Source organism: Cnephaeus nilssonii (assembly GCF_951640355.1).
Source record: "Cnephaeus nilssonii genome assembly, chromosome: 5".
Taxonomy (NCBI): domain Eukaryota; kingdom Metazoa; phylum Chordata; class Mammalia; order Chiroptera; family Vespertilionidae; genus Cnephaeus; species Cnephaeus nilssonii.
This window is the reverse complement of record NC_137076.1, coordinates 52804671-52831839: the sequence shown is the minus strand read 5'-3', so window position 1 is coordinate 52831839 and position 27169 is coordinate 52804671. Positions and strand designations below refer to the sequence as shown.

The following is a 27169-nucleotide window of genomic DNA, read 5'->3' as shown; positions in this document are numbered from 1 at the left end:
AAGGTACCATGTACTGGTGTTTTCCAAAAAGGGCCAATAAAAAAATTATATAATTTTATGTCAGTTATCTCTGTCTCCAACAAAAATCTAATAGATTTTTCTTTCCTTATTGATGGAAAATATTTTTACATACAATATTGAGATGATTATATTGACTATCAGTAAAGTCTTTGGAAAGAATATATTCAGTTCTGTCTTTTCACTATAGATTGTAGGCTGATACATCAGGCTGTTATATATGTAATATTATGATAGATCCTCTACCCACCCCACCCCATGCCAGAAAACTCAACAACCACACCACAAAGCCACAAACAACCCTTGTTGAAAAAAGGGCCCTTTAGGTATTTTTTTTGGTGTTGGTGGTTTATTTGAAGAAAGAAAAAGAAATTACTCGTTAGGGTCTGGATGGTTTATAGAGCTCTCTCTTTGGCATGAAATTTAAATTTATGTGCATGTGTGTATTTACGGGAAGAACGGGCTCTGTGCCAAGAGCGGCCAGCATTCCCAGCTTCAGACGCCTTAGGCTGGAGAGGGAACAGGGCGAGGAAGGGGGAATGCCCAGTAAAGCTAGGCTTGTCACGTGGCACACATTCCAGCGACTGCAGCCTCTTTTACCCCCTCACAGCTTCTTGCTTAGTTTTGTCCTCTGTTCTTCTCTTGGGACTTTCAGTTGTGATCTGAGAGTTAATTAAACAGCTTGGAATTGAAAAATGCAAAAAAGGAAAAAAGTAAAGCCTGATAACAGGCAAAGGCAGAATTATCTTGAAAATCTTGGTGCTGGAGGAAATGTATCCTTAGACCAGCACATCTCTCATAAATATGGTGCTGTCTCTTCCTTTCGGGTTTAGGTTGCCCTGGGGACATGCCTGTGATGTAATAGTCTAACCTGGGAAGGAGAGAGAAAGAGTGGAAATATTCAGCCCTTTGGTCTCTGGGTAGTATTTTTAAAAAATATATATTTTATTGATTTTTTTTACAGAGAGGAAGGGAGAGGGATAGAGAGTTAGAAACATCGATGAGAGAGAAACATCGATCAGCTGCCTCCTGCACACTCCCTACTGGGGATGTGCCCACAACCAAGGTACATGCCCTTGACTGGAATCGAACCTGGGATCCCTGAGTCTGCAGGCCGACGCTCTATCCACTGAGCCAAACTGGTTAGGGCTGGGTAGTATTTTCATTTGTAGGACCTTCTGGCATGGTGTTTTACTGTCAAATGTGGCTTGTAATAAAATACATAAAAGAGACATCTTCTTTCTCCACTAAGTTTTCTCGAAATTGTGGTTTCTGGATTCATGACATGTTTAGATTCTTCAGGCATCTGCCTCAGAAGTATGATCAGATAAGTACCAACCAAGTGAGATGCACTTTTCCCAGAGAAGATCCACATTCCTTAAGGCAAAAGGGCCAGGGATTCTAGCCAACAGGAAGGAGAAGATGGTTTTCTAGAAAGAACACCAGACTGGGAATTGAGAAACTTACATTCAATTGCCATCAAAACTAACTTGTAAACTTATGACCTCAGCTATGATAGTTATTTTGTCTGTAATGCAGTATCACTCTCTGAAAGGTTTCATGTCAAGTCCCTTTGAAAATGAACTGAAAGGATCTTAGAGAGCATGTGACTGATTTTGATTTAGAGGCGGTTGGCACAGTGTATGTTCCCCTCAAAGCTTTGAAGAATCTGAGAATCCTGGAGCTGGAATGTCAAGGAGTCTTCTACTAATCCAGCCTCTGGGATAAACCAAAATCTCCTGATTTTTCTTATTATGATAATTACATCATCTGTATAACAGACCTGGATGTTTTTCACAGCAATATTATGTTTAGGACAATGAGGAAGTTGAGTCAGAACTTGTTCTGTCTCTCATCACTTGGAGCAAAGCCGCATGCTGAAATGTTATTTGTACGGGCTGGCCTAGTAACCAAAATGAGGGGGAGAGGCTGACAGTGGGGTCACAGGGAGTGATGGGGACCATGGGGACTGTGGGGACTGGGAGCGCATACCCTGCATGCTTGGGGTGGCCACTCTTAGGCTTTAAAACACCAAGAAAAAACTTGCCTCTCAGGGGCAAAGGGCTATGGTTGGCAGTGAACAGTGTCTTATTGAAAACAACAATTTTGTATTCTTAGCAACTGTACAATAGGGAATTCACCAACTTAAATTAAAAAAATATAGTCATAGAAGACACACACAGCTGTTTTTCCCTGAGGAACGTCCTGTGTACAGTCCTCCTCCTAGCAGGCCTTCCTCTTTGTGTACAATTTCGTCTTCTTTCATTCTCCTTAAATATTTTTCTTTCTTCAGAATTATTCTTGCAAGTTTTCTGTCCTGTGTCCTAGTATTTTTTAAAAGATCCTTTAATGATGAAGGGTTAGCATCTCCCCCTCGCCCAGCAGAAGCACTTGTTTTGAATATACCTTAACTGTTTTCCAGTGTTTAATTCCACTCCCCACAAAGAACTTGACCGTAGGTCTAACCCGAATCATCACCTGAAGGCTTGTTTCTTACGTTTCGTTGTTTGTAAGAGGAACAGTTGATTAGTGTTCTCCTGGTAATACCTTTCATATCCGTCAGTTGAAAATAGCTGTTTTTGCACTACTCTTTTTGGCACTACGAGCCTGGAAATTATATCATGGGTTTTGTTTTCCAGTGCTCTGATAATTACAGTGTAATTACCTTTCTCTGATCTCTCTCCAATCTGTACACTAAAAAAATAATATTTTGAATGGTACCCAGTCCTTTTATGGGCTGTTCAAACTGGTGAGATAACACCACTGTGTTAGTTCTTTGTCAGAGAGTAAGCGCCACACAACTGGATCAGACCCACTGTTCGCTGTGTGACCTCAGTATCTATTTCCTCCCTACGGGGAGTCGGTTGCAGTCAGACTTTCTTCATATTTTATCCACACAATTCACTTCTCATTTGTAATTGTGCCCTATCTTGTTTTTGATGGATCATTTCTCTCTGATTTGTCAAGGTTACTTGGAATTCTACTATTTTTCAGAAAATCTAGAAACCTTCACTTAGTTTGTAGCCACAAAATGACTAAGAATGCTTTCAGTTGCATTATTAAAAAAGAAAAAAATCAATAATATTAGGCCCAGGAGTCTGGGTGCTGTTTCATAACTACCCAAGTTTCATTAAGCCATATATTTCTGTCACTATTAGCTAATGTTTTCCCTGCTTCTGGGTGTTTTTAAACTCCACAGACATTGGCATCATAGTTTCTTGCTTGATGATAGCAACTAGATTTGAGTGATTTAGAATTGTAATCGAGGGGGTTGGTTGGCAGTAGTGGAGAGAATAAACCTAATAATTGTTTAATTTACGCATGTAGCTTTGGTAGACTCATTATATTTTTAGTAGCAAGGTGAGAGAAAAAGGGGAAGCCTTTAGATTGAGTAGAAATGTCTATTTTGTAGATGTTTTGTTCTGTGTTGGGCTTTGATTTAAATATAGTAGTCAGTGTCCTATTCAATATATGAACATAATGAGATGCATTTTTTGTTGTCATTACAGGTTTTGGAAGGTGACAATGAAATGTGAAGAAGTTACATTTCTAATGTGATACTTGAAAGTTAGTGACTGCTTGCAAAATTTTGATGAAAATTAAATATGACTTAGAAGCATTGCTTTATGAAGGTTTATGATGTCATCGGTTGCAACTGAACGCAAACTCCAGCAGGCTGTGAGCCTGCAGGGAGTTGACCCAGAAACATGCATGATTGTATTTAAAAACCACTGGGCGCAGGTAATGTATGAGTTCTACCTTCTCTGCTGGTCTAGAGGCCTCCTTCACACTGACCCAGGGTTTCCTACCTGGGACAGGGTTTCCTTCCAGAAACAGGGAGGAAAGCCCCTTCAGAAGGAGGAAAAGCAGCTTTCTCTTCTAGCTTTCCTAGACTAGGTATCTGGTTAAAAACCATGGTTATCAACACACAACCAATTAGGGCACATGCATGTTCCCCAGCAGTTGGCCTTCAAGTGAATCTGACCTCACTTTGAATATACTTGACCATGTCTACATCCTGTCTCTTCCCCTCCTCCCAGCTGATTTCCACCCAGACCTTAGACTCTGACATGACAAAGTACACATTTATTAGATGTTTACCAAGTGCTGTGCTGATTACTTCAAATGCCTTATATCATGTAATCTTTTCCACAAACCCATAAGGCAGTTCGCATTAGCTTCCTCATTGAGGGAATGGAAAATTGTAGAGGTTAAGTAACTTGCTTGAGGTTATATAACTAGTGGATTTTCAAACAAGTATGTAGATTTTGGTCCCTTGACCTCTGTATTCTACCCTTTTGGGGCTGGTGGTCTGGTGTAATTTAAGGGAAGACAGTGCCAGGTGTTATCTGAATTCATTACAAAGCCAATTATAAAAGGTTTTTGTTTTGTTTTTTTTTTGATTATTCATTTTGACTTCTCTGTGACTCTTCTCTGATCTGCTTTCATGGATAATTAAGGGTTGAATGTTCCAGCTCACCCTTTCCTCCGGGAGTTTACAAGTAGTAAAATAAATAAAATTGGCATTCTTTACTACTTGTCCAACATTACACTCCCAGGTGAGCTGGTAAGTGGCTATTTATGTGACAGTTTTTTAATGACTACCCAGTTCCTTCCTGTGTCCGGAAACAGCACATGGGTTAAAGCACTGAGCCTGTAAATCACAGCAATTATGGGGGACACAGTTTAGATCAAAAAAAAAATTAATTCTGCTTCTGGGTCACTTGCGCTTTGTAGCTTCTTGTCACTATCCAGTGCAAAGCTTCCAAAATTTCTTATGCATTTCTCATTCTCTGACTTTTCACCATTAGAATCTTAATGGGTTTTCTCTGGATGTTAAGGGCACAGCTGCTTTAGCAAAGGGAAGAAAATAATTCAGGAGTTTTCCAGGTAATAGAATAATTAATACCTTTGGCTTTGTACTTTTGTAAGATTCTTAAAGTGCTAGCTAGCTTCAAAGTGGGGTGGTGAACCCAAACGGATGTGCCCAATAGGCTATTGCGTGTGGGAAGAATATTTTAGAAGGCCTATTCCCATCTTTATCTTTTAAAATGTCCTATTTTGTATTTATAATGTACGTAATATATTCATAAATTAGTATGTATATATTTATTAATTTAATTATTTGCCCTCATGTTTTTAACTTGTAAGATTGCACCATCAGATGTTCCCTGTGGAGAAATTTTCAACCTCAGTCATTTCATTTGGCAGACGAAGCCTGTCATTCTGATGTGCAGTCTTTGCCCTGGACCCCATTTTGCTTATTTGTGTGTGTATAATACCTTTGCTTGTAATCACACCTGCTGGGGTATCTGTGATGTGATCCGTTCAGCATTCTGTTCCCCTCTTCAAAGACATAATATGTCACCAATCTCTTGATTTTATGTGGATAGATCATTTGCCCTTTCAGATAGTGTCCTGGACAAGTTTTCTCCAAAGCTGTGGGCGTGCTGTGAGAATGTCTTAGTTCGGGAAGGTGTGAAAATGCTTTCCCATTGGTGAAGGAGTAAATCCTGGTTTCTGAATCATATTATTCATGTCATGTCTGATGTGAATGACTTCAGCATTGGCAGACATTTTCGGTTATCTGAAGCATAACCCCCTCTGGAAAACACCAAGCTGAGGGCAAGTAAGGATAACTTTGTCAGAGAGAATGGTGTTTAGTTAGTAAACACTCCTTTTGTAAAGTGGGGACACTCTTGGTCTCGTTGTTAACTTTGGTCAAGTTTCTTACCTCTTTAGCCTTGACTTTTCCTTTGTAACCAATCTAGAAAACGTCCTCTGCTTCTGTCTACTTTCAAAGGCTCTGGAGGGCTTTCCTGTTACCTTTATCAATAAAAATGCTGGTTGCAGAAATTCACGTGGATGCCAACGTGACTATTGCTGGCTGGGGATTTGCTGAGTCCACACTTCAGTGTACTACTGCAGGCACCACAGTGTGTGTGTGTGTGTGTGTGGGGGGGCATGTCAGGGCAAGGGGGCAGGAGACACAGGAATGGATGAGCCTTGGTCTGGGCTTTAAAAAATGTAGAAGTTAATTTGGATGCCAGTGTGACATACATTGCTATAAAATGAATAATAATGATGACGGGGATTAAATCAAGGGAAAGGACTACTATGGATGGCAATGGCCTGGGAGAGGGAGGCAGTGAGATTTTGCTAGCACGACTGAGGGAAAAGAAGGTCTTGATGTCAGAAAGGTCAAGGACACTTTAGAGAAGGGGTATTGGAAACAAATGCTCAGCTTTGACTTTTTTTGGGGGGTGGCAGAAAGGAGAGAGGAAGTCAGGGCAAGGAAGAGATGTGGGACTAAGTGTGAGGTAAGGAATGAGACCTCCAGTTGATAGGAATAAATGCTATTTATTTGTTGTTTTGGAGTTGCATATGTGAGTTGTTCGGGTGGGGTGGTGGATGAAGAGCAGTTGCAGAGGATTGGGAAATGAGCTAAAATCTGACATAAACTCCTGTGACTCCTGGGGCTGTAGCCCCTGGGTTTCCCCAAGGCAACCTGGAAGGCCGGTAAGAAATGTGGCAGAGACAGAGCTGAGTGATAAGGTTTTATTTAATGAAATGTTCCATTAGCTGGCAAGTGCAGCACCTTTTTTATCCAGGGTGTTTCTGATTGTTAGTGTGCAGATTCAGCATAATTAACATTGGATGGATTCTATTCTACTGTTTATTAATAGCCTCTTTTCCTGACCTTGAGTTTAAAAGCACACTTTAGGGGGAGGGGGAGAGGGTCCGCTTGCCCACCTACAACTCGCAGTGTGTCAGGGACAGCTAGTGATATAACCAGCACCATCCAAGGCTGCCTGTGATTGGGGGGGGGGAGAGGGGGGCGGGGGGGGAGGGGTGTTGCAGGGGAGAGTCCTTGAGTGGCCTAGCATTGCACTGCAGTTTCCAAATCTGCACTAGACATCCCCAGGTGTGTTCCATAGTGGGCATTCAGGAATAGTTGTATTCCTAATAGTGACCCTGGAGAATCCAGGCTGTAGGAAGTAGTCTCTGGCCAGTACTTCCTCTCAGCTGAGATGCCATCTTACATCATAAGTTGCCAAAGCAGGGAATCTAAAACTCAGATCTGTCTGGATCATTCCTTTAGTTGGAATGATTTAACTTCAGTGGCCTCCCAGCTACAGGCCAGGATGGCACATAGGGTTAATTATGTCCTGGCCTCTTTCATTCCTCATCTCTTATTGAGTCTCCAGAAATACAAAATTACTTGGAGTTCTTAGTCACTGCCCTCCTGGGCAGTGGCATTGTGCTATTTTATGCCTCTCTGCCTTAGGCACTTCCTCTTCTTTCTGCCTGGAATATCCCTCCCCCTGGTTACACGCCTCTCCTGCAGGCCTCATGTGGGACATCATTTCCTCCAGGAAACCTTTCCGCCCTCTTGTATGCTCCCACTCTGCTCCAGGAGCACCTCGAGTGTTCTCTCACGGTTAGACCAACCACCTTTCACTAACATGACATGCACAGAATCTTCTTCCCAACCTCGTGACCAGAGACCATTTGTTCACCTATATCTTCAGTGCCAGCAATATGTTGGCATAGTGTGGATTTCAGCTTGCTGAACTGAAACATAGGAAACAGAAAATACAACTTTTAGAAGAGCGAGGTGACTTAGAAAACAACTTTGAACATACACTAATATTCAAACACTTTATAATTTGCTATCAGTAAGATCTTTGGACTTGTATTTAATGATCAGTGATCTGGAAGAGTGTGTTGTATTGTGTTGCATGTGTGTGTGTGTGTGTGTGTGTGTGTGTGTGTGTGTGTGTGTGTTTAATTTTTATAGTAGTCTATAAGACTAGTTTATAGTCTAGTAGACTATTGTTTTTATCTCTTGCCTTCGCTTCTTTGGTTTTGAATGGAAGAGAGAGCAAGAAGTAAGCACTGGTCCATCAGATAATAAACCATTGAACTATACTGCCATATGAATCACACCCCCCCCCCCACACACACACACACACACTAGTTACTCTTAATGGCACAGTTGTACTTTGTGAAGCTTCATGGCCCATGCTGTACTCATTCTCTAACCTCCTTTTAAGGACTGAATCAAGATTAGTTATATACTTAAAGGTGTCTGCTCTTAGAGCCAGGAGAACAGGGGTGGTAGGTTATTAAAAAAATCAGTTATGAATGCACATTTCTTTGTGATTCTAGTTAGGCAATAGCCCAAAGCTTCTCAGACCACTCTTAGTCTGCAAAAATAAGCTGTTACACAATTTTTTTAAGTTAAGAAAATTCAGACCTCAAATAGAGTAATGCTGACTGATGAAGAAAAGCTAGTCTGTGTAGCAGCCTTTTTCTTCTAAGGTGATGGTGGGGATAGGAAACACTGTATAATCTAGATTAGTTAATTAAGTCAACTGTCTTCCCACAATGCTGTAATGAAAAATAGATAATATGTTTTAACTATAGTGTCTGTGTAGAGCTCCAAGTAGCCTGGCTCTACTGAGAATGTTTAGAGCACTTGTCCGTGGACTTGAGATCTGCATTTCCGCCTGTTCCCAGACAGTCATTCTCTTGCTCTGCTCATCTTCATTCCTTTGGTCTGTGCCTTGTCATAGAATCAGTGATGGAGAGAAATTAAGTAAAGTCTTCAAGAGATGAAAAGTTGGGCAGTATTAGAGAACTTTGATTAATCTTCACATCTTAGTAACATTAAAAAAAATTGTTAACCAACATCTGACCAGTACTTCCTCTCACCTGAGATATTTGTTAACATTTAAAAAGATTGTATATTTCTTCTCAGCTTTTCAAGTAGCTCTAAATTTGAAGTAGGAAGCACAGCAGAACAAAAGCTATGCTTCTTTAGAGCAATGGTCGCCAACCTTTCGGACCTCACAGACCACCAGTGGTCCGCGGACCACCAGTTGGCCACCGCTGCTTTAGAGAGTCAAGGCATCCCTTTGTGCTTCTGTTAGCCTCTCAAGTGGTTACACATGTTGAAATGTCAGCAGCTCTCCCATGGTGTGCTTGGCGATGTCTGTTTTTTACTGTGGTTGAAATTACAGTGTTCTCTGGAGTATTATTACATAGATCACTACTCTTAAGTCCTTTCCCTAATACCTAAATGAAAAAGAAAAAAAAAAGGACAAAACTAACTTAGCATTAGTTTATGATGTTTTATTGACTAATGTCCCTACCATGTGTCTGCATTGCAGTAATTATTGGACCGTCTTTGGTCCCAAGGAGGGATGGCATGTACATGTAGCTCCTGTGTGATCCTGGTTTATACCAGATTTAAACAAGTCTCTGGAGTTCAGGACTGGAGCTGAGTTAACCAACTTGTGCAAGAATACATGTTATTATTTTATGTTATCTTAATACAAAAAGAAATGACATAGTAAAGGTCTCCCACAGGAACAGGTGTGCAAGGAATACCCCAGGCTGAAAGACCAGGTGTTAAGTTATGAACAAGGATTGGATGGAAGCTAACTTTTGTTGTATTTATTTGGTACATTAAGTGGAATTTGCTTAACATTGCTAAATCCTGCCCTTCTTCTGTGTGATGGAAAATGTTGCTTGGTAACTTGTTTTTTTTCCATGTTGCCACTTTTAGCATTCCAGAGGATTTGGAAGTATGGGTTGTACTCATGTGACTTTCTTAAAATAACTAGGCTCCAACTAAAGTAGCATAAACAATTATCTATTGATTCATGCATATATATGTGTGTATGTGTGTGTATACACATATATATGATATAGAACAATGTTAAGATGGAGTCAAAGCTAATCTCCTGATAGGGAAACATTTGTGTTTATTGTGAAGAATAATTATTTGTTATCTTGAGGTGTGATTATGTGATTTATGTAGATCTTTCGATTCTGAAAGCATTTGAACTTTCTGTTTAGAATTTGTGAATATTTGAAATTCGGGCCCATTTTCATTGACTGATGGGGCCCATCATTACAGCTAAGGATAGGAGTAGCTAATATTCCTTTATTAAAGAAATATGCTATTTGTTCATCTTATTTAGCCCTGATAATCCTAATATATAAGATCAAATGACTTTGAAGTTAGGTTAAAATTTAGCTAGATTGGTTAGATGATAATTTGTATATCAGTGTTAACACTGTTGATTTTTTTTTATTTGTTTCTTTTTAGAGTTGTGATAATTTACATGTGGAACTATATGTGATCTGGGCTCATAATTAGCAAACATACATACCAGCTTGTATTTATTAAAGCTTGTAAATCAACACATGTCTGGCTGTGCTCAGCAAAACATTTACAGTATAATTTCTGATCTCAGCTGGTTTACCCACTTAATGACCATGGACTTTATCAGGAGTTGATTCGTTTCTTAAATGATATTTGCAACCTAATGAAGTGAACTTGTTTAGTAAAAGAAATATTCGCAATGTGTATTTTGCTTGCTTTTGCTCTCTTCTCTACTTGGATCTCTCTAGCCCCCGAATTGAATCCCCAAGACTGAGAGTATCTATAGTTGAGAAGAAGCTGGGGCTGGGAAATCTGGGGCAAGGTTGAGAGTGTAAGAGAGAGGATATAATCAGAGAATGGGCAAGGCCTGTGGATGCTGCTGGGAGCAGTGTGGGATCATGGATCCTAGACCTGGAAGGTCAGAGTCGATACACAGGTGAACATAGGCAGCAAGCAAAAATCGGGGACACAGGAAAATTGGAGTTTGGTGGGTGCAAAGGAAAAAATAGGAGAAGTCCAGGTCACATCAGGAACCAGTCTGCAGAAATTGAAAGAGCTATGACACCACCTGGGCAGCAAACTTGGAACATGAGAACTGAAGTTCTTTGGCATTTCAGTGCAAGTTGTGCTCTAGCCAAGAGCTTGTAAGGCATTCCCTGTTTGGACAGGAACCAGGCCCAGAGTGTGGGCCCCAGAGCCCACTTATAAAAGCAGGTCTTGGGTGTGTCTGCCTGGAAGGGGAAGGGAGGTGGCCTGGGAGGGTCCTGGCACCTAAGGAGAGAGGTTAAGGACTTGTGGCAACTCAGGCAGAATCAGCACTTTGCTGGGCATTGTGTATCCCATGACTCACAGACCTCGGTTGTAACACACCCATCTTCCAGGCAGTAAAACCACCCCTGGGCTGGGAATGAATAAAGGGCTCTTAATGGTTCTGCTCCATTCCAGATGATCAACAAACCTTCTATCTCCATAGGTGTTTATAGCTCTGTTCTCATGTTTCTCTGCCCAATAACCCAGAAGGCAGTGGGAGCTACACTATAAAGATGCTCTGACTTAAAAGCTGCTAAATAGTTTGCATTTTATATAAAAATCTCAATTCTCTTTTTTAGATTTTTCATAGAAAAAATTGTTTGCAAAGAAAGACATTGGAATAAACAATATTCACAAGAAAAATGTAACATTATTATGTGTATAGTTTTTGGGTGTATTATGTACATTTAGATATATAATATCTATATCATGCATATAAGTACAAATACATATACATAAATATATGTTGCTCAGGAATTTCTGAGGATGAGGAGATTTCCAATTATTAATTGTTTTTAACTCAGTGTTTTGGTCCTTTTAAAAAATATATTAGTACAAAATTACTTTGTCTACTTTTATTTTTACTTATATTATGAAATTAGATCAATTTATAAGGAAGAACTTATGAACCTGACTATCTCATTTATATCTTTTCAGACTCACTTCTAATCAGACATCTCTGTCAAATATTTAGTTTTTAAGTTAAATTATTTTATATATATACTTGCAGGTAATTATATGATTAGTTTTTAATAGCTTTTTTGTATGGTGAGGTAACATTTTGATTATAATTCTCTTCTTTTTGACCATTTGGGTAAATAATATTTTTGTTTTTCATTATTAAAAATATCACCAGTGTGAACATTTATTAACCAGTTATTTTTGGGTTGTTTCCTAGGCATTTCTCCCAAAGTGAGATTAACAAGGCAAAGGGGAGGAACAATTTTAGTAGTTTTTGTACATATTGGCAGATTGTTTTCCAAAAGGATTGAGCTAATTTGTTATGCCACTATCAATGTATAATGTCCCCATTTTAGATAGTTAAGGCAGTCTGAGCACACTTGAGAAGTATAATTACATTTCTACCCCAAAGCCTGGCTATATAGATAGCTCTCACACATAAACTTAATATGTGGACTTTGAAATTATAGAACTGATAAGGCAGGGCAGCTAATTTGTTCTTCAGAATGTGGAGCCTTAAAGTTAGGTCTTTGGAGCTGGAAACCATGCTATGTTGACGTGGAGCCCCCTTTTGGACAAGTGTGGTACTGTGATCTCTGTCACCGAGGCCAGAGCACAGGGAACAGCATTTCTGCCAGCGAGGTGATCAGCCTTTGAGGAATTCTGGTCAGCTTCTTGGATGTTAGGAAGGGTGGGGACACTCTGGAGTCGGCATAGAGCGAAGGGGGGCATGTCCAGTGGGCACACTGGGGTCACCAGTCATTGAGCCACGTACCTCCTGGGTAGCTGCTAACCAAAGGCCTTTCTTATTGAAAATGTCAGCTCAGGGGTGCTGGGGTGATTTCTTCTTTTGTAACAGAATTGTTAATTTTATAATAGAAGTGGATAGAGTTGACAGATTCTGTAGAATTCTGTTCATTCTGTAAGGGTATAACTTGACTGGTCTATAAAGGTTCCTTTGCCCTGTTCCTGACAGGGTAAAACTTAGAACTTCCCCTGAGAACTAAACTTCTGTCATCGCGCTCATGCATGCTGACATAGCATTGTACCATTGCCAGCTTCCCCAGTGACTTGCAAACATCCTGTAACCTAAATACAGAACATGTAACTGCATGTTACAGAACTTGGCCAGGAGGGTACTACATGCAGTTCAGACAGGCAAACCAGAATGAAAATGAAGCCATCAGTGTTTGGTTGTTTAAAAATTATCATGTGGATACATTTTAAAGGAAATGAATGCATATTATCGTAAAAGTCATAAAGTTAGATGGGAGTTGAGATAAAAAAAAATTGTTTTTGTTTCCAGGTCCCAAAGTAGAAGTCAGTATTGATGGGCAGAGAGAGGCAGGAAGCATTCACAGGCTAGCAGTGGCAAGGGAGAGAAGCACCATGACCTGTTTAGGGATTTATTCATTTTCTTACTGTCAATTGACTTTTTCTTTTTGGTGGTCAAAGATATACAATGAAGTTTGCCATCTTAATTAACCATTTTTGTTGTTGTTAATCCTCACCTGAGGATATTTTTTTCCAATGATTTTTAGAGAGAGTGGGAAAAAGGAGGAAGAGAGAGAGTGAGAGAAATATTGAAGTGAGAGAAACACATCAATTGGTTGTCTCCTGCACGCATCCCAACCAGGGCTGGGGATTCAACTTGCAGCCCAGGTATGTGCCCTTGACTGGGAATTGAACCCACGACCCTTCTGGGCACAGGCTGATACTCTACCCGCTGAGGGACACCTGCCAGGACCATCTTAACCATTTTTAAGTGTATAATTCAATGGCATTAACTACATTCACAATGTTGTGAAACCATCACCACTATTTCCAATACTTTTTCATTACTCCAAACAGAAATGATGTACGTTAGGGGTTTATTTTATAATTGGTTATCTCAGAACTTTTTCTGCTTCAATAAATGCAGACCTATGCCACATGTTAGAGCTGATTCTGCCAGGTATATGTCTTTTGCTAACCAGTTTCCTCTCATTCTTCCTAATAATGTTGCTTGCTTGGCTGAAAAGGGTGCTCATCCAAGTACAGGAGGGGAAGAGAATGTTCTCTCAAGGGCCTATGAGGAGCTGTGTTCCTCTGTTGAAAATCCTCAAATCAATGCTATTTATAGGAGAACACAGGTAGTCTTGCTTATTTAATGTATTTTAAGATTAAAGAGCAATATTATTGACGAGTTAGAAAAAATTTAAGAACTTGTCATCACTTGGAACACAAAAATTTTTTCTATTTTTTATATTTCTTTTTGGTCTTTTTTTTTTTCATGTTTTTAACATAGTTGATAATGATGGACCTAACGACATAAAGTAACTTATTTTTTCATCTAAAATATCACAAGTTTTTATTTTGCTTAATCGTCTTCATAATAAGAGGCCCAGATATGCATGTGACTTAATTTGCATAACCATACTACTTTCTTTGACAGTTAGGTTGCCCAAAATAATAACTACTATAAATGAATATCTGCAAACATCTTCCTTCTGTAGTTTAACCTTTTCATTTTATTAGAGAGAGAGAGAGAGAGAAAGAGAGAGAGAGAGAGAGAAACAGACAAACACAGTGCTCACATATATCTTGTGGGCCATGGCTCCCATATCTTCCGTGAAGATTTGGCACAATCGGTGCCCTGTTTTTGTCATTATGATAGACATCAGTTGGTTGACAAATGTTTGGTTTGGTTACAGGTTGTGAAGATCTTAGAGAAGCACGACCCCTTGAAGAACACCCAGGCAAAATACGGATCCATCCCTCCAGACGAGGCCAGCGCAGTGCAGAATTATGTAGAACACATGCTCTTCCTGCTGATTGAAGAACAAGCCAAGGATGCTGCCATGGGGCCGATTCTGGAATTCGTGGTCTCTGAGAACATTATGGAGAAACTCTTCCTTTGGAGCTTGAGGCGGGAGTTTACTGATGACACTAAAATGGAGCAGCTAAAGATGTACGAGATGCTGGTCACCCAGTCGCACCAGCCTCTGCTGCACCACAAGCCTATTCTGAAGCCCCTGATGATGCTGCTGAGCTCTTGTTCAGGAACAGCCACCCCCGCCGTGGAGGGGAAACTGGTTGTCCTGCTCAACCAGCTCTGTTCCATCCTTGCCAAAGATCCGTCCATCCTGGAACTCTTCTTCCACACGAGTGAGGACCAAGGGGCGGCCAACTTCCTCATCTTCTCCCTTCTAATTCCCTTTATTCACCGAGAGGGGACTGTGGGTCAGCAGGCCCGGGATGCTTTGCTTTTCATCATGTCTCTCTCTGCCGAGAACAGCATGGTGGCGCATCACATCGTGGAGAACACCTACTTTTGTCCGGTAAGTCCCACTCCCCTCATTGCTTTTCACACAGTCCTCTTTCCTCTCTTGTGCGGGTGATAAATACTTTATTATTCCTTTTCAGCAAGTTGTAGTTGGCACCTTCTTTGGAAAGATATTTACAGGATATTTTTGGGAGGGACCAGGACAATCGTAAATTGAGATGCTATTTGGTTAGCAGTGTCAGCTCAAAATAAGGAACCTACCTGTGTAACCATGTCTTGGTTCACTTTTGCTGGGTTAGAAACTATTTTAGTTTTTCCTAAGAGCCATTGGTAAGACCTGCTCTTTCTGTATTTTTAGCTTCTCAGGTTTATTGTGCACCAATGGATCATGGCATGTGGTGAGACCCCCTCAGAGCTGGTCTCACAAATTAATTTGTTTCTCAGCAAGATAATGACCATAATTGTGGATAAAAAGTACCGACTTTATTTTTAAAAAATAAGTGCCTATTTGCAGTTGGAGGTAGCAAGAAATACTCTATTCTGTATAGTTTCTTAATCGTCGGTATGGTGAGAAGTAAAGTGGAAGGTCGCTTGCAGATGGTGGAGTAGCCCAAGTCCACTCCCAGTTCCAGAAAATAATGGGAGCTGTCTGGGACAAAAAGAAGCCTTAGGGCTCTGATCATTATTTTGGTGTTAGTGTTGGCTTTGGAAGGAAGATTTAGAAGACAGATTTATATCTTCTTCTGGTTTGTCAGTTACGTTGGGCAACAGCTATTTTTATTTTCCCAACTCAGTGTACATTTCTGGTTTATTTCCATTGTCTGTTTCTTTTTACCAGTTGCATCGTTGTATTTCTTTATAAACTACTAGTATAGTGCCTTGAATATGCCTGATTCTGCTGGAAGATTGCATAAGGCCATTAGTAATTTTTTTTGGAACAGGCCAGGCAAGATGACATAAGCAGATTAGATTCATTGTTAATTAACACTATATGGATAGTTCTTGAACAGGCATGAGGGCACTTAGAGGGCTTTTAGAAATGTATGTGGGGTGTGTTTGATTGTGATAGGGGCATGTGGTGGCTGGGGAGGAATTTAGTGTGAGGGGGCTAGGAATGCTGTACAGAAGTTTATGGAATGGTCTTGCCCAGTAAAGAACTGACCTGCTCAAAATGCTAGTAGCAACCCTAGTGAGTAACATAATGTATTTTGCTTTGAGGTTCAAAAGCAGTCATTTTCTTTATACTACTAAACTAGAGGCCCGGTGCATGAAATTCATGCACTGGTGGGGGGTGTCCCTCAGCTCAACCTGCACCCTCTCCAATCTGGGACCCCTCGGGGGATGTCCGACTGCCTGTTTAAAAACAGGCAGTCGGACATCCCTTTCACAATCCAGGACTGCTGGCTCCCAACTGCTCGCCTGCCTGCCTGATTACCCCTAACTGCTTCTGCCTGCCAGCCTGATCACCCCCTAACCACTCCCCTGAAAGCCCGGTCACCCCCAAATGCGCTCCCCTGCTCCCAGCCAGGACCTGGGCAGTGGCCTGGGAGACTGTGCACCTCCCCTCACCCCCACGATCTGCTCCCAGCTGGGACCTAGGTCTCAGCTGGGAGCAGATCATGTGGGGGGGTGTGCCATCTCCCAGGCCACTGCCGGGGTCTCAGCTGGAAGCAGATCTGCCCGGGTTGCGTGCCATATCCCAGGTCACTGCCCGGGTTGCGGCTGGGAGATCAGGCGGGGGAGTGTGTGCCTTCTCCCAGGCCACTGCCTGGGTCGCAGCTGGGAGAAGATCACTCCAGGGGATGTGTGCCTTCTCCCAAGCCACTACCTGGGTCTCAGTTGGGAGCAGATCACGCCCAGGGTGCATGCCATCTCCCAGGCCACTGCCCGTGTCACGGCTGGGAGATCATGCCAGGGGGTGTGCGCTGTCTCCCAGGCCACTGCCCAGGTTGCAGCTGGGAGAAGATCACGCTGGGGGATGTGTGACTTCTCCCAGGCCACTGCCCCGGTCGCGACTGGGAGATCACGCAGGGGGGTGTGCGCGCCGTCTCCCAGGCCACTGCCTGGGTTGCGGCTGGCTGAGAGATCATGTGGGGCAGGTTGATAGCGCCTTCTCCCAGGCCACTGCCCGGGTCGCGGCTGGCTGGGAGATCACGAGGGGGGGGGGGGGGGGGGTGTGCGCGCTGTCTCCCAGGCCACTGCCCGGGTCGCGGCTGGGAGATCACGCGGCGGGGGGGGGGGGGGGGGGGGGGGTGTGTGTGTGCGCACCGTCTCCCAGGCCACTGCCCGGGTCGCGGCTGGGAGATCATGCGGGGGGGTGTGCGCGCCGTCTCCCAGGCCACTGCCCGGGTCGCGGCTGGCTGGGAGATCACGCGGGGGGGGGGGGTGTGCGCGCCATCTCCCAGGCCACTGCCCGGGTCGCGGCTGGGAGATCACGCGGGGGTGTGTGTGCGCTGTCTCCCAGGCCACTGCCTAGGTCGCGGCTGGGAGATCACGCGGGGGGTGTGTGTGCGCTGTCTCCCAGGCCACTGCCCGGGTCGCGGCTGGGAGATCATGTGGGGCGGGGTGATAGCGCCTTCTCCCAGGCCACTGCTCGGGTCGCGGCTGGGAGATCACGCGAGGGGGTGTGCGCGCCGTCTCCCAGGCCACTGCCCAGGTTGCGGCTGGCTGGGAGATCATGCAGGGCGGGGTGTGCGCCGTCTCCCAGGCCACTACCCAAGTCGAAGATCACACGGGGCGGGGGTTTCCTTCTCCCAGCCCACTGCCCGGCTCTCGGCTGGGAGCAGATCACATGGGGTTGTTCGCAGTCTCCCAGGCTACTGCCAGGTCGCTGCTGGGAGCGATGTGGGGGTGGCGGGGAGGAAGCAGCGGCAGCCCTCCAGGCCAACAGCCAGGGCTGCGGCTGGGAGCAGCTCAGCCAGGGGTATTCGGGACCCTCCCAGGCCAACAGCCCCAGTCGCATGCTGCCTGCTCTCAGTGGTAGCCCTCTCTGGGACTGGGGGACTTCGGTGGGCCTGAGAGCACTGGGCGCCGCCATCTTGTGGCCATGGGTGCCGCCATTTTTGTCGCGGAGTGATGGTTAATTTGCATATTACTCTATTATTATATAGGATTCCTATTTCTACTGATAAACCAGGGTCAACTCATATCTGGTAAATATTTATTTCAGGCCAACAAATAAGTAAAATTTTTTGAAAAATAGAATTGCAGTTAAAAAATTGGGGATACGAAGTATCTCTTCCCTTCTGGGTTCTGACCAATGGAATAAGAGATTGTACAAAGATTGATAGTCACAAGGGAAGTGAAGAACTGATTCATTCATCTGTGCAAACATATTAAGTTTCTCTTTCTTTGAGCTCTCTGAAAAAAAATGTTTATCTTCTACTATCACAACATTGGAGCTCATATCCAGCTCCTCCTTTTCATTCTCATTCCTACTATCTTTGTGTTTAGACCCTAATGTGTCTCCCTACTTGCTTAGCATCTACCAAATTCACCATCTTACATTGTCAGATTATACTCCTAAGAGAATTCTGATTTTGCTGTTTTATTGCTTAAATTTCTTCAAGAGCACTCCAAACTGGATATAATAATTTTGGCAAGCAGAATAATGCTCCCCCCTCCCACTTCAGAGCTGTCTACATCCTAATTCTTGAACCTGTGCACATGGCTAGTAAGAGATACAGTCAGAATTTGAACCTGGTTAGTCTGACTCAAGGACCCATGTGTTTAATCACTACCTTGTACTTAAATAATAAAATATCAAGACTTATATTTTTGCACCAACCATAATTATAAAGCACCAACCATAAAGAAAAGACTGGAATTAAGAACAAAAAACACAGACTGGGAGAAGATATTTGCAACACACATAAATACAAGTAATTGGTACCCAAAATATAAAAAAATATTTGTAGTGCTACAAATTAATGAGAAAACATTAGAAAAATGGGCAAAGGATGTGAATGAATAATTCCCAGAAGACACCCAAAGCCCATAAACATATGAAAATATGTGCATCTTTCCTAGCATTGGAAATGCAAATCAACTCACAAAGAGACATCAGATACTGCTCATCTGAGCGGTGAACTGTCGGACATCTGGTAACACCAAGTGTTGTCAAGGGTGTGAAAAAACAGGAACTCTTGAGAATGTAAATTGGGACAATAAATCAGGAGAGCAATATGGCAATAGTTAATACACTTGAATATTTGTGTTCCATGTGACCCTGCATCTTCTGGATATCCCCCTAGGGAAGTCTGGCACATGTTTGCAAGGATACATGCACAAAGATATTCAATAGAATGCTGATTTGAGGAAGAGAAAAATAGAAATAAATTAAGGGAAAGATAAATAGACTGGCTTGTTCTAATCAGGGATGGGGAATCTTTTTTTCTGCCAATGGCCATTTGGATATTTATAAAATGATTCGCAGGCCATCAAAAATTATCAACTGAAAAATTAGCCTGCAGCTCGGCTGGTGTGGCTCAGTGGTTGAGCATTGACTTATGAACCAGGAGGTCATGGTTCGATTCCTAGTCAAGGCACATGCCTGGGTTGTGGACTTGATCCCTAATTGGGGGTGTGCAGGAGGCAACTGATCAATGATTCTCTCTCATCATTGATGTATCTCTCACTTTCCCTTCCTCTCTGAAATCAATAAAAATATATTTTAAAAATTAGCCTGCTATATTTGGTCAAACATTTAATTAACTCGGGGTCAGACCAAATGATTTCGTAGGCCTTATACTGCCGGCGCCCGGACATTCTGCACCCCTTTTTTTACATAAATGGATTACTACCCAGAATTCAAAATGAATGAATTGCATGTATAGTGTACATGTAACTATATATGTGTGAATACCTACAAGTCTAAAAACATGTTAAGTAAAAATGCAAGTAGCAAAAGGTTACATATAGTATATTAGTAAATTCACAAAGTTTTAGGACATAAGGTATGCTGTTTTTTTTGGATACGTGTGAATACAGTAAAAGTACAAAAACAAGTACAGGAATATGTTCTCACTTCAAGACTGTGGTTGCTTTTGGGGGTGAAGGAAGGAGAAGGGAGGGTAATTGGATTGGAAAAGGGATTAGCTCTATTTGTTAGGTTTTATTTTTTGATAAAAATAAAGAGTGCCCTGAAGAAATGATGTGCAAACATTAAAATCTGTGAAATTTTGGGGTGGTTTCTATTCTGTTGTGTTATATATGTTTGTAACATTTCATACTTAAACATTTAAATTTATTAGGACTAGAATGGAGCATATTTTTAACGTTTAGATTTTCACTTATGTTGTAAGCAGATTTTACTGACTGTTGCTTTTCTAAAAATGTGTTTTCAAACACTGTCGAGTTCATTAAAGTTGGAGAAAAACAACGTCTACAGCTGACATTATTTTCTAGAATGGAACACAGAGATGCTGCGTTGTGTTAAGTTGCCCCTCAGGATGGATCCCATAATCTCATTTGTCCCCAGTTTTCTATAATTACATCTGACAACATAATTTTTAAAAAAGGGGGCCTTTGTATGTTGAATATAAAAGCATCCTCTATTAACCACCCAGCTAAGGACCACAGTTGACAAAAAGCTTTCTCTAATTAGTATGATTGTCAAAGTGTGTTAGCATCAGGTGTGGGGAAGAGTAATGACTCTTTCCGGAAACTAGACCACTATTGGAAACTCCTGCTGTTGTCACTGATAGGAAGAGCTTGCTGGTTCCGCCGCCTCGCACTTCACGATGTGCTTTTCCAAGAAAAGGAGGCGGAGGAGAATACCCTAGGGAACAAATGATTGGGAACTCTATGACCCTGTCTTCTTTTGATTTTTTTAAAACAAATATTAATGATTAAGCCCTTGTCACTGGTTACTGATTGGCAAAAGTAGAAAGCAGCCTATACACAAATTCAGAAAGGCAAATTGAAATAAGCAACCTTTAGGTACACAGCCGCAGGTAGAACATTATTTATCCCATATCTAAAATTTATGAGGCTTTTTATGTTGGCAAGGTGTATCAAATGGTCCCCACCAGGTGTTCTGCTGCTAGCTTCAAACTAAAGCCATCTGCTAAAAATCTTTTTGTTTTTGCTAAAGTTAACTGGGTAGTGTTGAACGTTTCGCGTTAAAGATGGACCTTCCCTGGCTTGTTTTGTGCTCGGTGCACGTCACCTTTCTTCCCTCCAGTGGGAACATTGCTGTGTGTCAACCATGATGGTCACCTTTCACCTGCGTTATTTTCTTTAATCCCCACAGCAACTCAGTAAAGAAACTGAACCCTAGAGGACTTAATCACTGCCTGTAAATGGCAGAGGCAGGTTCAACAGCTGCATTAGTCTGATACTAAAATCCATGGTCTCAACCACTAGCATGCTTTCATGGACGTGTTGCTGTTTAAATGATCTGTTATTATCCTTATAGTTTTATACGGCGATTATTTTCTTTTAAGGAGACTCTTGAGAGAAAATAAATTAAAAATATTGGGTTAATACTTAATGTGTTAGGAACAAGTATCTCTTATAATTACTTTTGTGTGGCCAGGATCAATGCAAGGCTAAAATAGTGGATGGGCATTTTATTTTTAATTAGCTGTTGAATGTCTATATATTTTTAAATTAAGTTAAAAATGAAATTTAAAAGTAAATAGATGGTGCCATTAAACTCTTGGAAAAATGATCTACAAACCTGTTGCCTCTCCTTTTCCCTTGCCCTGTTCCCACAGCACCCTCCTGTTCCCTTTGTGGAGCAATCATCTTTCTTGCATTTATTAGTTTATCGCCTTTCTTCTCCATCTCTCCTGAGCTGGCTTGTCCGCTTCTTTCTCCAGCACCTGGGCCACAATCAGTGTTTTAGAAATATATGTGGATTGGGTGAATGGATCTGAACTCTGAGCAGTCTTAGAAAGGAGGCTATAAATATTTAGCAGTAAAGATTTAGAATCTTGTTGTTAAGACTATGTAATACTAGTCCTAGCTGGGTGTGGCTCAGTTGGTTGAGCATCATCCTGTGCACCAAGAGGTTGCCAGTTCGATTCCCAGTCAGGGCACACGCCTTGGGTTCGGGTTCAAACCCCAGTAGGGGCATGCAAGAGGCAGCTGATCTATGTTTCTCCCTCATCGATGTTTCTCTCTCTCTCTCCCTCTCCCTTGCTTTCTCTCAAAAAAATCAATAAAAACCTATTTAAAAGAAATATGTGATACTCTTTATTCTGCAGAATATTTTCTTCCATGTTTCTTTGCCTGAAGACTATAGAAGAGACATTCGCTAGCCCCACATATAGTGGCAAGAACGCGGTAGTTCTCTGTCCCAGTTGGCACACTGCACTCTCTCTATAGACAGGCTTCTGTTCCCATCTTAGCCATGCCTTTTCCAAGAATATGCTTTAAAAAAGTGAATATTAGGTATGTGTTATTTTTAATTACTGTCACTGATGTATGTAATTTGAAGATTAATGTTGCTGTAATTATATTGATATACTAAATAGTTATTCCCAGCTTTTTAGTCAGACAAATTAAGCCTGTCTTTATGAATTCATTTTCAAAGCCTCAAAGTGGTTAAGGTTTCGGGCATATGCAGAATTAAAGCCTTTGTTCTGTGGTTAATTTAGCATGAGTTAGCAAATGTAATTGATTTTTAAAATGTGGCATCAAGGTTAGATTTCCCTTCAAGGAGAACTTTTGGTCTCTGTTCTCTCTTGGTAGAGAATTCTAATTTATTACAGACAAATCACTCGGGTCACATTTAAAACTGGAGTTAAAGTGATTGGCTTGGGTATGTAGATAAGGAGTTAAGTGGGAACACAGATGCTTTGATTACAAAAAAGAAATAAATTCACTATCTTGTTTACTATTGTATTTCTGTACTTATCCTAGTACCTGGCTTGAAGGTGCTTAGTAATTCTTTTTTAATGAACGAGTGAATGAATGAGTAAAAAAAGGACACTAGGAAAAAGGACAGAGGAACTGACACAATCTTTTGATTTCTCAAATATTGAAGTGGTTCACTTCTTTCTCTCACTGCCCTTCCTACTTCACTGTGGGCTCCCACTCCATGTGACCCCCGCCCCCTCCTTCCCGAGGCATCATCGGGGGTTTCTGCGCTAAGACCTCCAGGTTCGCATTTCTCAGGCCAGGCCTGTACTCTATTGTCCAACAGGGGGTGTTTCTAACGGGAAGCACTGCTGACCTCTGCTGCTCCACGTACGTGCCTGCACAAATCACCCAGACCCCAGCTGTCAACTAATAAGTGCAAGACTGACAGGTGCTACACAGAGGAATGCAGAGGATGCTGTAGGAACAGGACAGGGGAGAAGGAGAGGCAACAGTGAGGTGGTAGATCATTTTTCCAGGTTCAACATACCTGGACTCCCACCACCTCCTCTGACTTTCTGATTTCAGGCACTATGGGTTACTTTATCATATCATCTGCCTCAACCTCCCTTCCCTTCTCCCTCTGGTCTGTATGGATGGTTCCAGATCTCTATCTCTAGCCCAGACCCTTCTCTAAGCATCAATTCCATACAGCTGCCTACGGGGCTGTCCAGTGGATGTCCCTCAAGCTCTTTATCCTGGCCTACAGAGCCCTGCAGGGTCTGACTCCTGCTTACCTTGCCAGCTCTTTCCACCTCTAATTCTGCACTCCAGTAGCACTGCACTGCTCTTAGTTCCTGGAAGATGCCATTTTCCCCTTTTCCTTTGAGCTTTTGTACACACGCTGCTTAGAATATTCTTCCGTTCAACAATCTTTTTTGGCCATCTACCATTTATTCTTTAGCAGCTTGGGCGTCACTTCTTCTGAGACCATTCCCTGCTCCCCCACCCCAAGTCTGGATTAAGGGCTTTTTGTATATCCACAGCACCATGCATTTTCTATCATGTATTCTGAACATTTATTACACTATTATAATTGCTGATTCATCGCTTATTAGACTCTGAGATCTATGAAAACTTCGCTATTTCTTTTCTGGGCCTAAGTTAGGATTTAATGTTTTCTTGAATGTTTCTAGCTGATCTGAGTCCCTTATAACCTCAGGGTTTACCCTAAAGGAACGCCTTTTTTAGGTAATTTCTTGCTTCTGTTCCGTGCTATTCCTCTGCCTGATCAGGATCTCTGAGGTGTTGTTTGGGATCATCACTTCCCAGCTGGGAGGCTTCCCAACGGTGACAGCCATCGTTTCCCTCAGATTATGCTGCACAAGATAAAATCAACAGGCACACAGCACAAGTGGGTTCCTTGCCCACATTTTCTGTCTCTGTTAAAGAGATCATTTTCTTAATGACCAAGCTGGATAACTTAATAGTTTGGCGTTCTCACTCATCCTCACTTACTAAGCCCAAACTCTGTCCTTTTAGGAACATAGCATTGAGGGAGAAGTAAACCCCGTGAGCTTTGGATCAATACTGGATCGACAGATGTCATGGTTAGCTCACCCTCACACCCACCTCACACATGAATCTCAAATTTATTTCCTCCTCTCTTTTCCAACTGCCGATACTTCAGCTTAGCCCCACTGTAGCTCTGTTTGAACTATTGTCATCATGTCTGACCCATGGCCCCCAGTTCTTTCTTCTTGCTATCACTTGTGAAGATCAGATTAAAGTGCTTTTCAAACTGTAAATAGGCATTGACCTTTAACATGTTTGCAGGAATCTTTCTCTAAAGCCACTCATGGTTCTACCTGTGAGATCTTCTGACCTGGGCTGCCATAGTCCAGGGCTTCCTCCCAGAGACTGGGTTTGTGCCTTCTCTGAATTTGAATGCAGCATATGGTACTGTAATGCTTGTTTATGAGTTTGCCCCTCTCCTCAACAGCTTGGGGGCAGGAATCACGTTTTTTTCATCTTTGCCTCTCCCTCACTCCCCCTACCCTTAGACCAGCATGTGCCTGGTACAGAAGAGACAAGCCACCTGTATCTACCATCTACGAATTAACCAAATACCCTGGGTGCTGCTGTTCCTTCTACTAGAGTTGTCCTTCCCTACTAATCTCCACCTATCGAATCCTTCCTAGCTAGCAAAATACCCTCTCATACTTTAATACCTTGCTACTTCAAGTGCAGTCTTTGGACCAGCAGCATTGTCCTTCCCGGGGACCTGTTAGTTGCAGGTTAAAACTTTAGAAAAGAGCCCGGCCAGTATGGCACAGTGGTTGAGCATCGACCCATGAACCAGAAGGTTGCTGGTTTGATTCCTGGTCAGGGCATATGTCTGGGTTGTGGGCTCAGTGCCCATTAGGGGGCATGCAGGAGGCAGCCAATCAATGCTTCTCTCTCATCCATATTTCTATCTCTCCCTCTCCCTTCCTCTCTCTCTCTCAAAATCAATAAAAACATATTTTAAAAAACTTTGGAAAAGAGCTGATTACATTTTTATTTCTGAACACAGGTGCTTGCAACTGGGCTCAGTGGTCTCTACTCTTCCCTGCCTACAAAGCTAGAAGAGAAAGGCGAGGAGTGGCACTGCCTTCTGAAAGATGACTGGCTCCTACTCCCTTCCCTCGTCCAGTTCCTGAACTCCCTGGAGTTTTGCAATGCCGTCATACAGGTACTGAGTGCAATGCAGGGACCCTTTGCTATGATCCATTCAGAGTCTAAGCATGGTAAAGGAGTAGTTTATAAACATTCCCTTTTTTATTTTAATGTTTATGGGATATTGATGCTTTACTCGAAGCATACTAAATGTTCTTGAATGAGTAAAAATGTTACTTTATGGGTTTCTGGGAAGTTTTAATTGAGAAAAAGTAAGTAGATATTCTTTATCTTCCTCATAAAAAAATGTTAATTCTGTTTTGATTATCCACTTAACCATCAAAAATAAGTTCAATGCCTGACTCATTAAATAGATATTTTTAGGCTTCTAAGTACTCCAAATTATACCACTTTTATTTCAAGGTCTTTTGGGGAGTCTACAAAGGAAAACACTTTGTTGTGCTTAATGGTGCATACTACATAAAGAATATTGTTATCCCAATTGAATTTAGAAGAACTTTAGCATCTTCTTAGCAACACAAATTAAATTTGCTTTGAAATTGGCCTGCTTTGGGGGTGGGGGGAAACGCCACTGAACTCTACTATATTCGCTTCTTGATTAGATTTTTACTTTCAGATTTTTTGTTACTGTTTTCAATAAAAATCAGATTTTATAAACATTTAAGGATGTAGTAGGTTTTCGTCAAAAATGTTTTATTTCTGTATAACATAAACATCACCTCAATATTGGATTTATTAAGAAATCAAATTTTCTTTATGGTGATTGTGAGGTGAAAATGTTAGTTATAATCTGTTTATCTACCAAATAAAGAAATAGCTTCTGGAAGGAAATGTAGTACATCACTTTGGTTCCCATCTCATTTTTATTGCTAAATCAAAGGAAGTTTTATTTATATATAAGATAAGTGGATTACATCTTAAGTTATTTTTTTTCTTTAATATTACAGTCTATCAACGTTTTCCTGCAGAAATGTGTGGACATAAAAGAGATGGAACTGTTAGTTTCTCCCCAAATGTACACAGAGAGAGATTATTAGTAATTTAAAGATCTAGCCCCACTTCCCTAGAAAATGTTTTTTGTTTTATTGTATGTCTTTTAAGAAAGAGAATTAAAGCTAACAGGTATGCTTAAGAACCGAGAAGTGATATATTTCATTCTATATGTTGAGGCCATATACTACTTTTAAGATTTTTTTTGTTTGTTTGGGGGTGCTATTGTAAAGATTACCTGTAAAAGAGGCTAACCAAAGAACTTCTTTGGCCCCGGGTCCAGGCGAGGCCGCGGGCCCCTGGATCCGGGTGAGCCTGGGCCCCGGGTCCGGGCGAGGCCGCGGGCCCCTGGATCCGGGTGAGCCTGGGCCCCGGGTCCGGGCGAGGCCGCGGGCCCCTGGATCCGGGTGAGCCTGGGCCCCGGGTCCGGGAGAGGCCGCGGGCCCCTGGATCCGGGTGAGCCTGGGCCCCGGGTCCGGGCGAGGCCGCGGGCCCCTGGATCCGGGTGAGCCTGGGCCCCGGGTCCGGGCGAGGCCGCGGGCCCCTGGATCCGGGTGAGCCTGGGCCCCGGGTCCGGGCGAGGCCGCGGGCCCCTGGATCCGGGTGAGCCTGGGTCCCGGGTCCGGGCGAGGCCGCGGGCCCCTGGATCCGGGTGAGCCTGGCCCCGGGTCCGGGCGAGGCCGCGGGCCCCTGGATCCGGGTGAGCCTGGGTCCCGGGTCCGGGTGAGCCTGGGTCCCGGGTC

At 42.4% G+C, this 27169-nt stretch overlaps 1 protein-coding gene across 6 annotated transcripts in view; it reads left to right on the top strand.

The window, feature by feature from the left end:
• Positions 1 to 27169, top strand: part of FHIP1A (FHF complex subunit HOOK interacting protein 1A) — a 215329-nt gene that overhangs the window by 117961 nt on the left and 70199 nt on the right. For 5 of the 6 annotated variants that reach the window (XM_079770882.1, XM_079770881.1, XM_079770878.1 and 2 more), the window contains 3 exons: positions 3528 to 3759; positions 14380 to 15006; positions 25333 to 25491. In XM_079770882.1, the coding sequence (XP_079627008.1) occupies positions 3655 to 3759; positions 14380 to 15006; positions 25333 to 25491 (891 nt within the window). In that variant the 5' untranslated portion in view covers positions 3528 to 3654. The remainder of the gene's footprint in view (positions 1 to 3527; positions 3760 to 14379; positions 15007 to 25332; positions 25492 to 27169) is intronic. The other variant, XM_079770883.1, reaches the window with a different exon arrangement.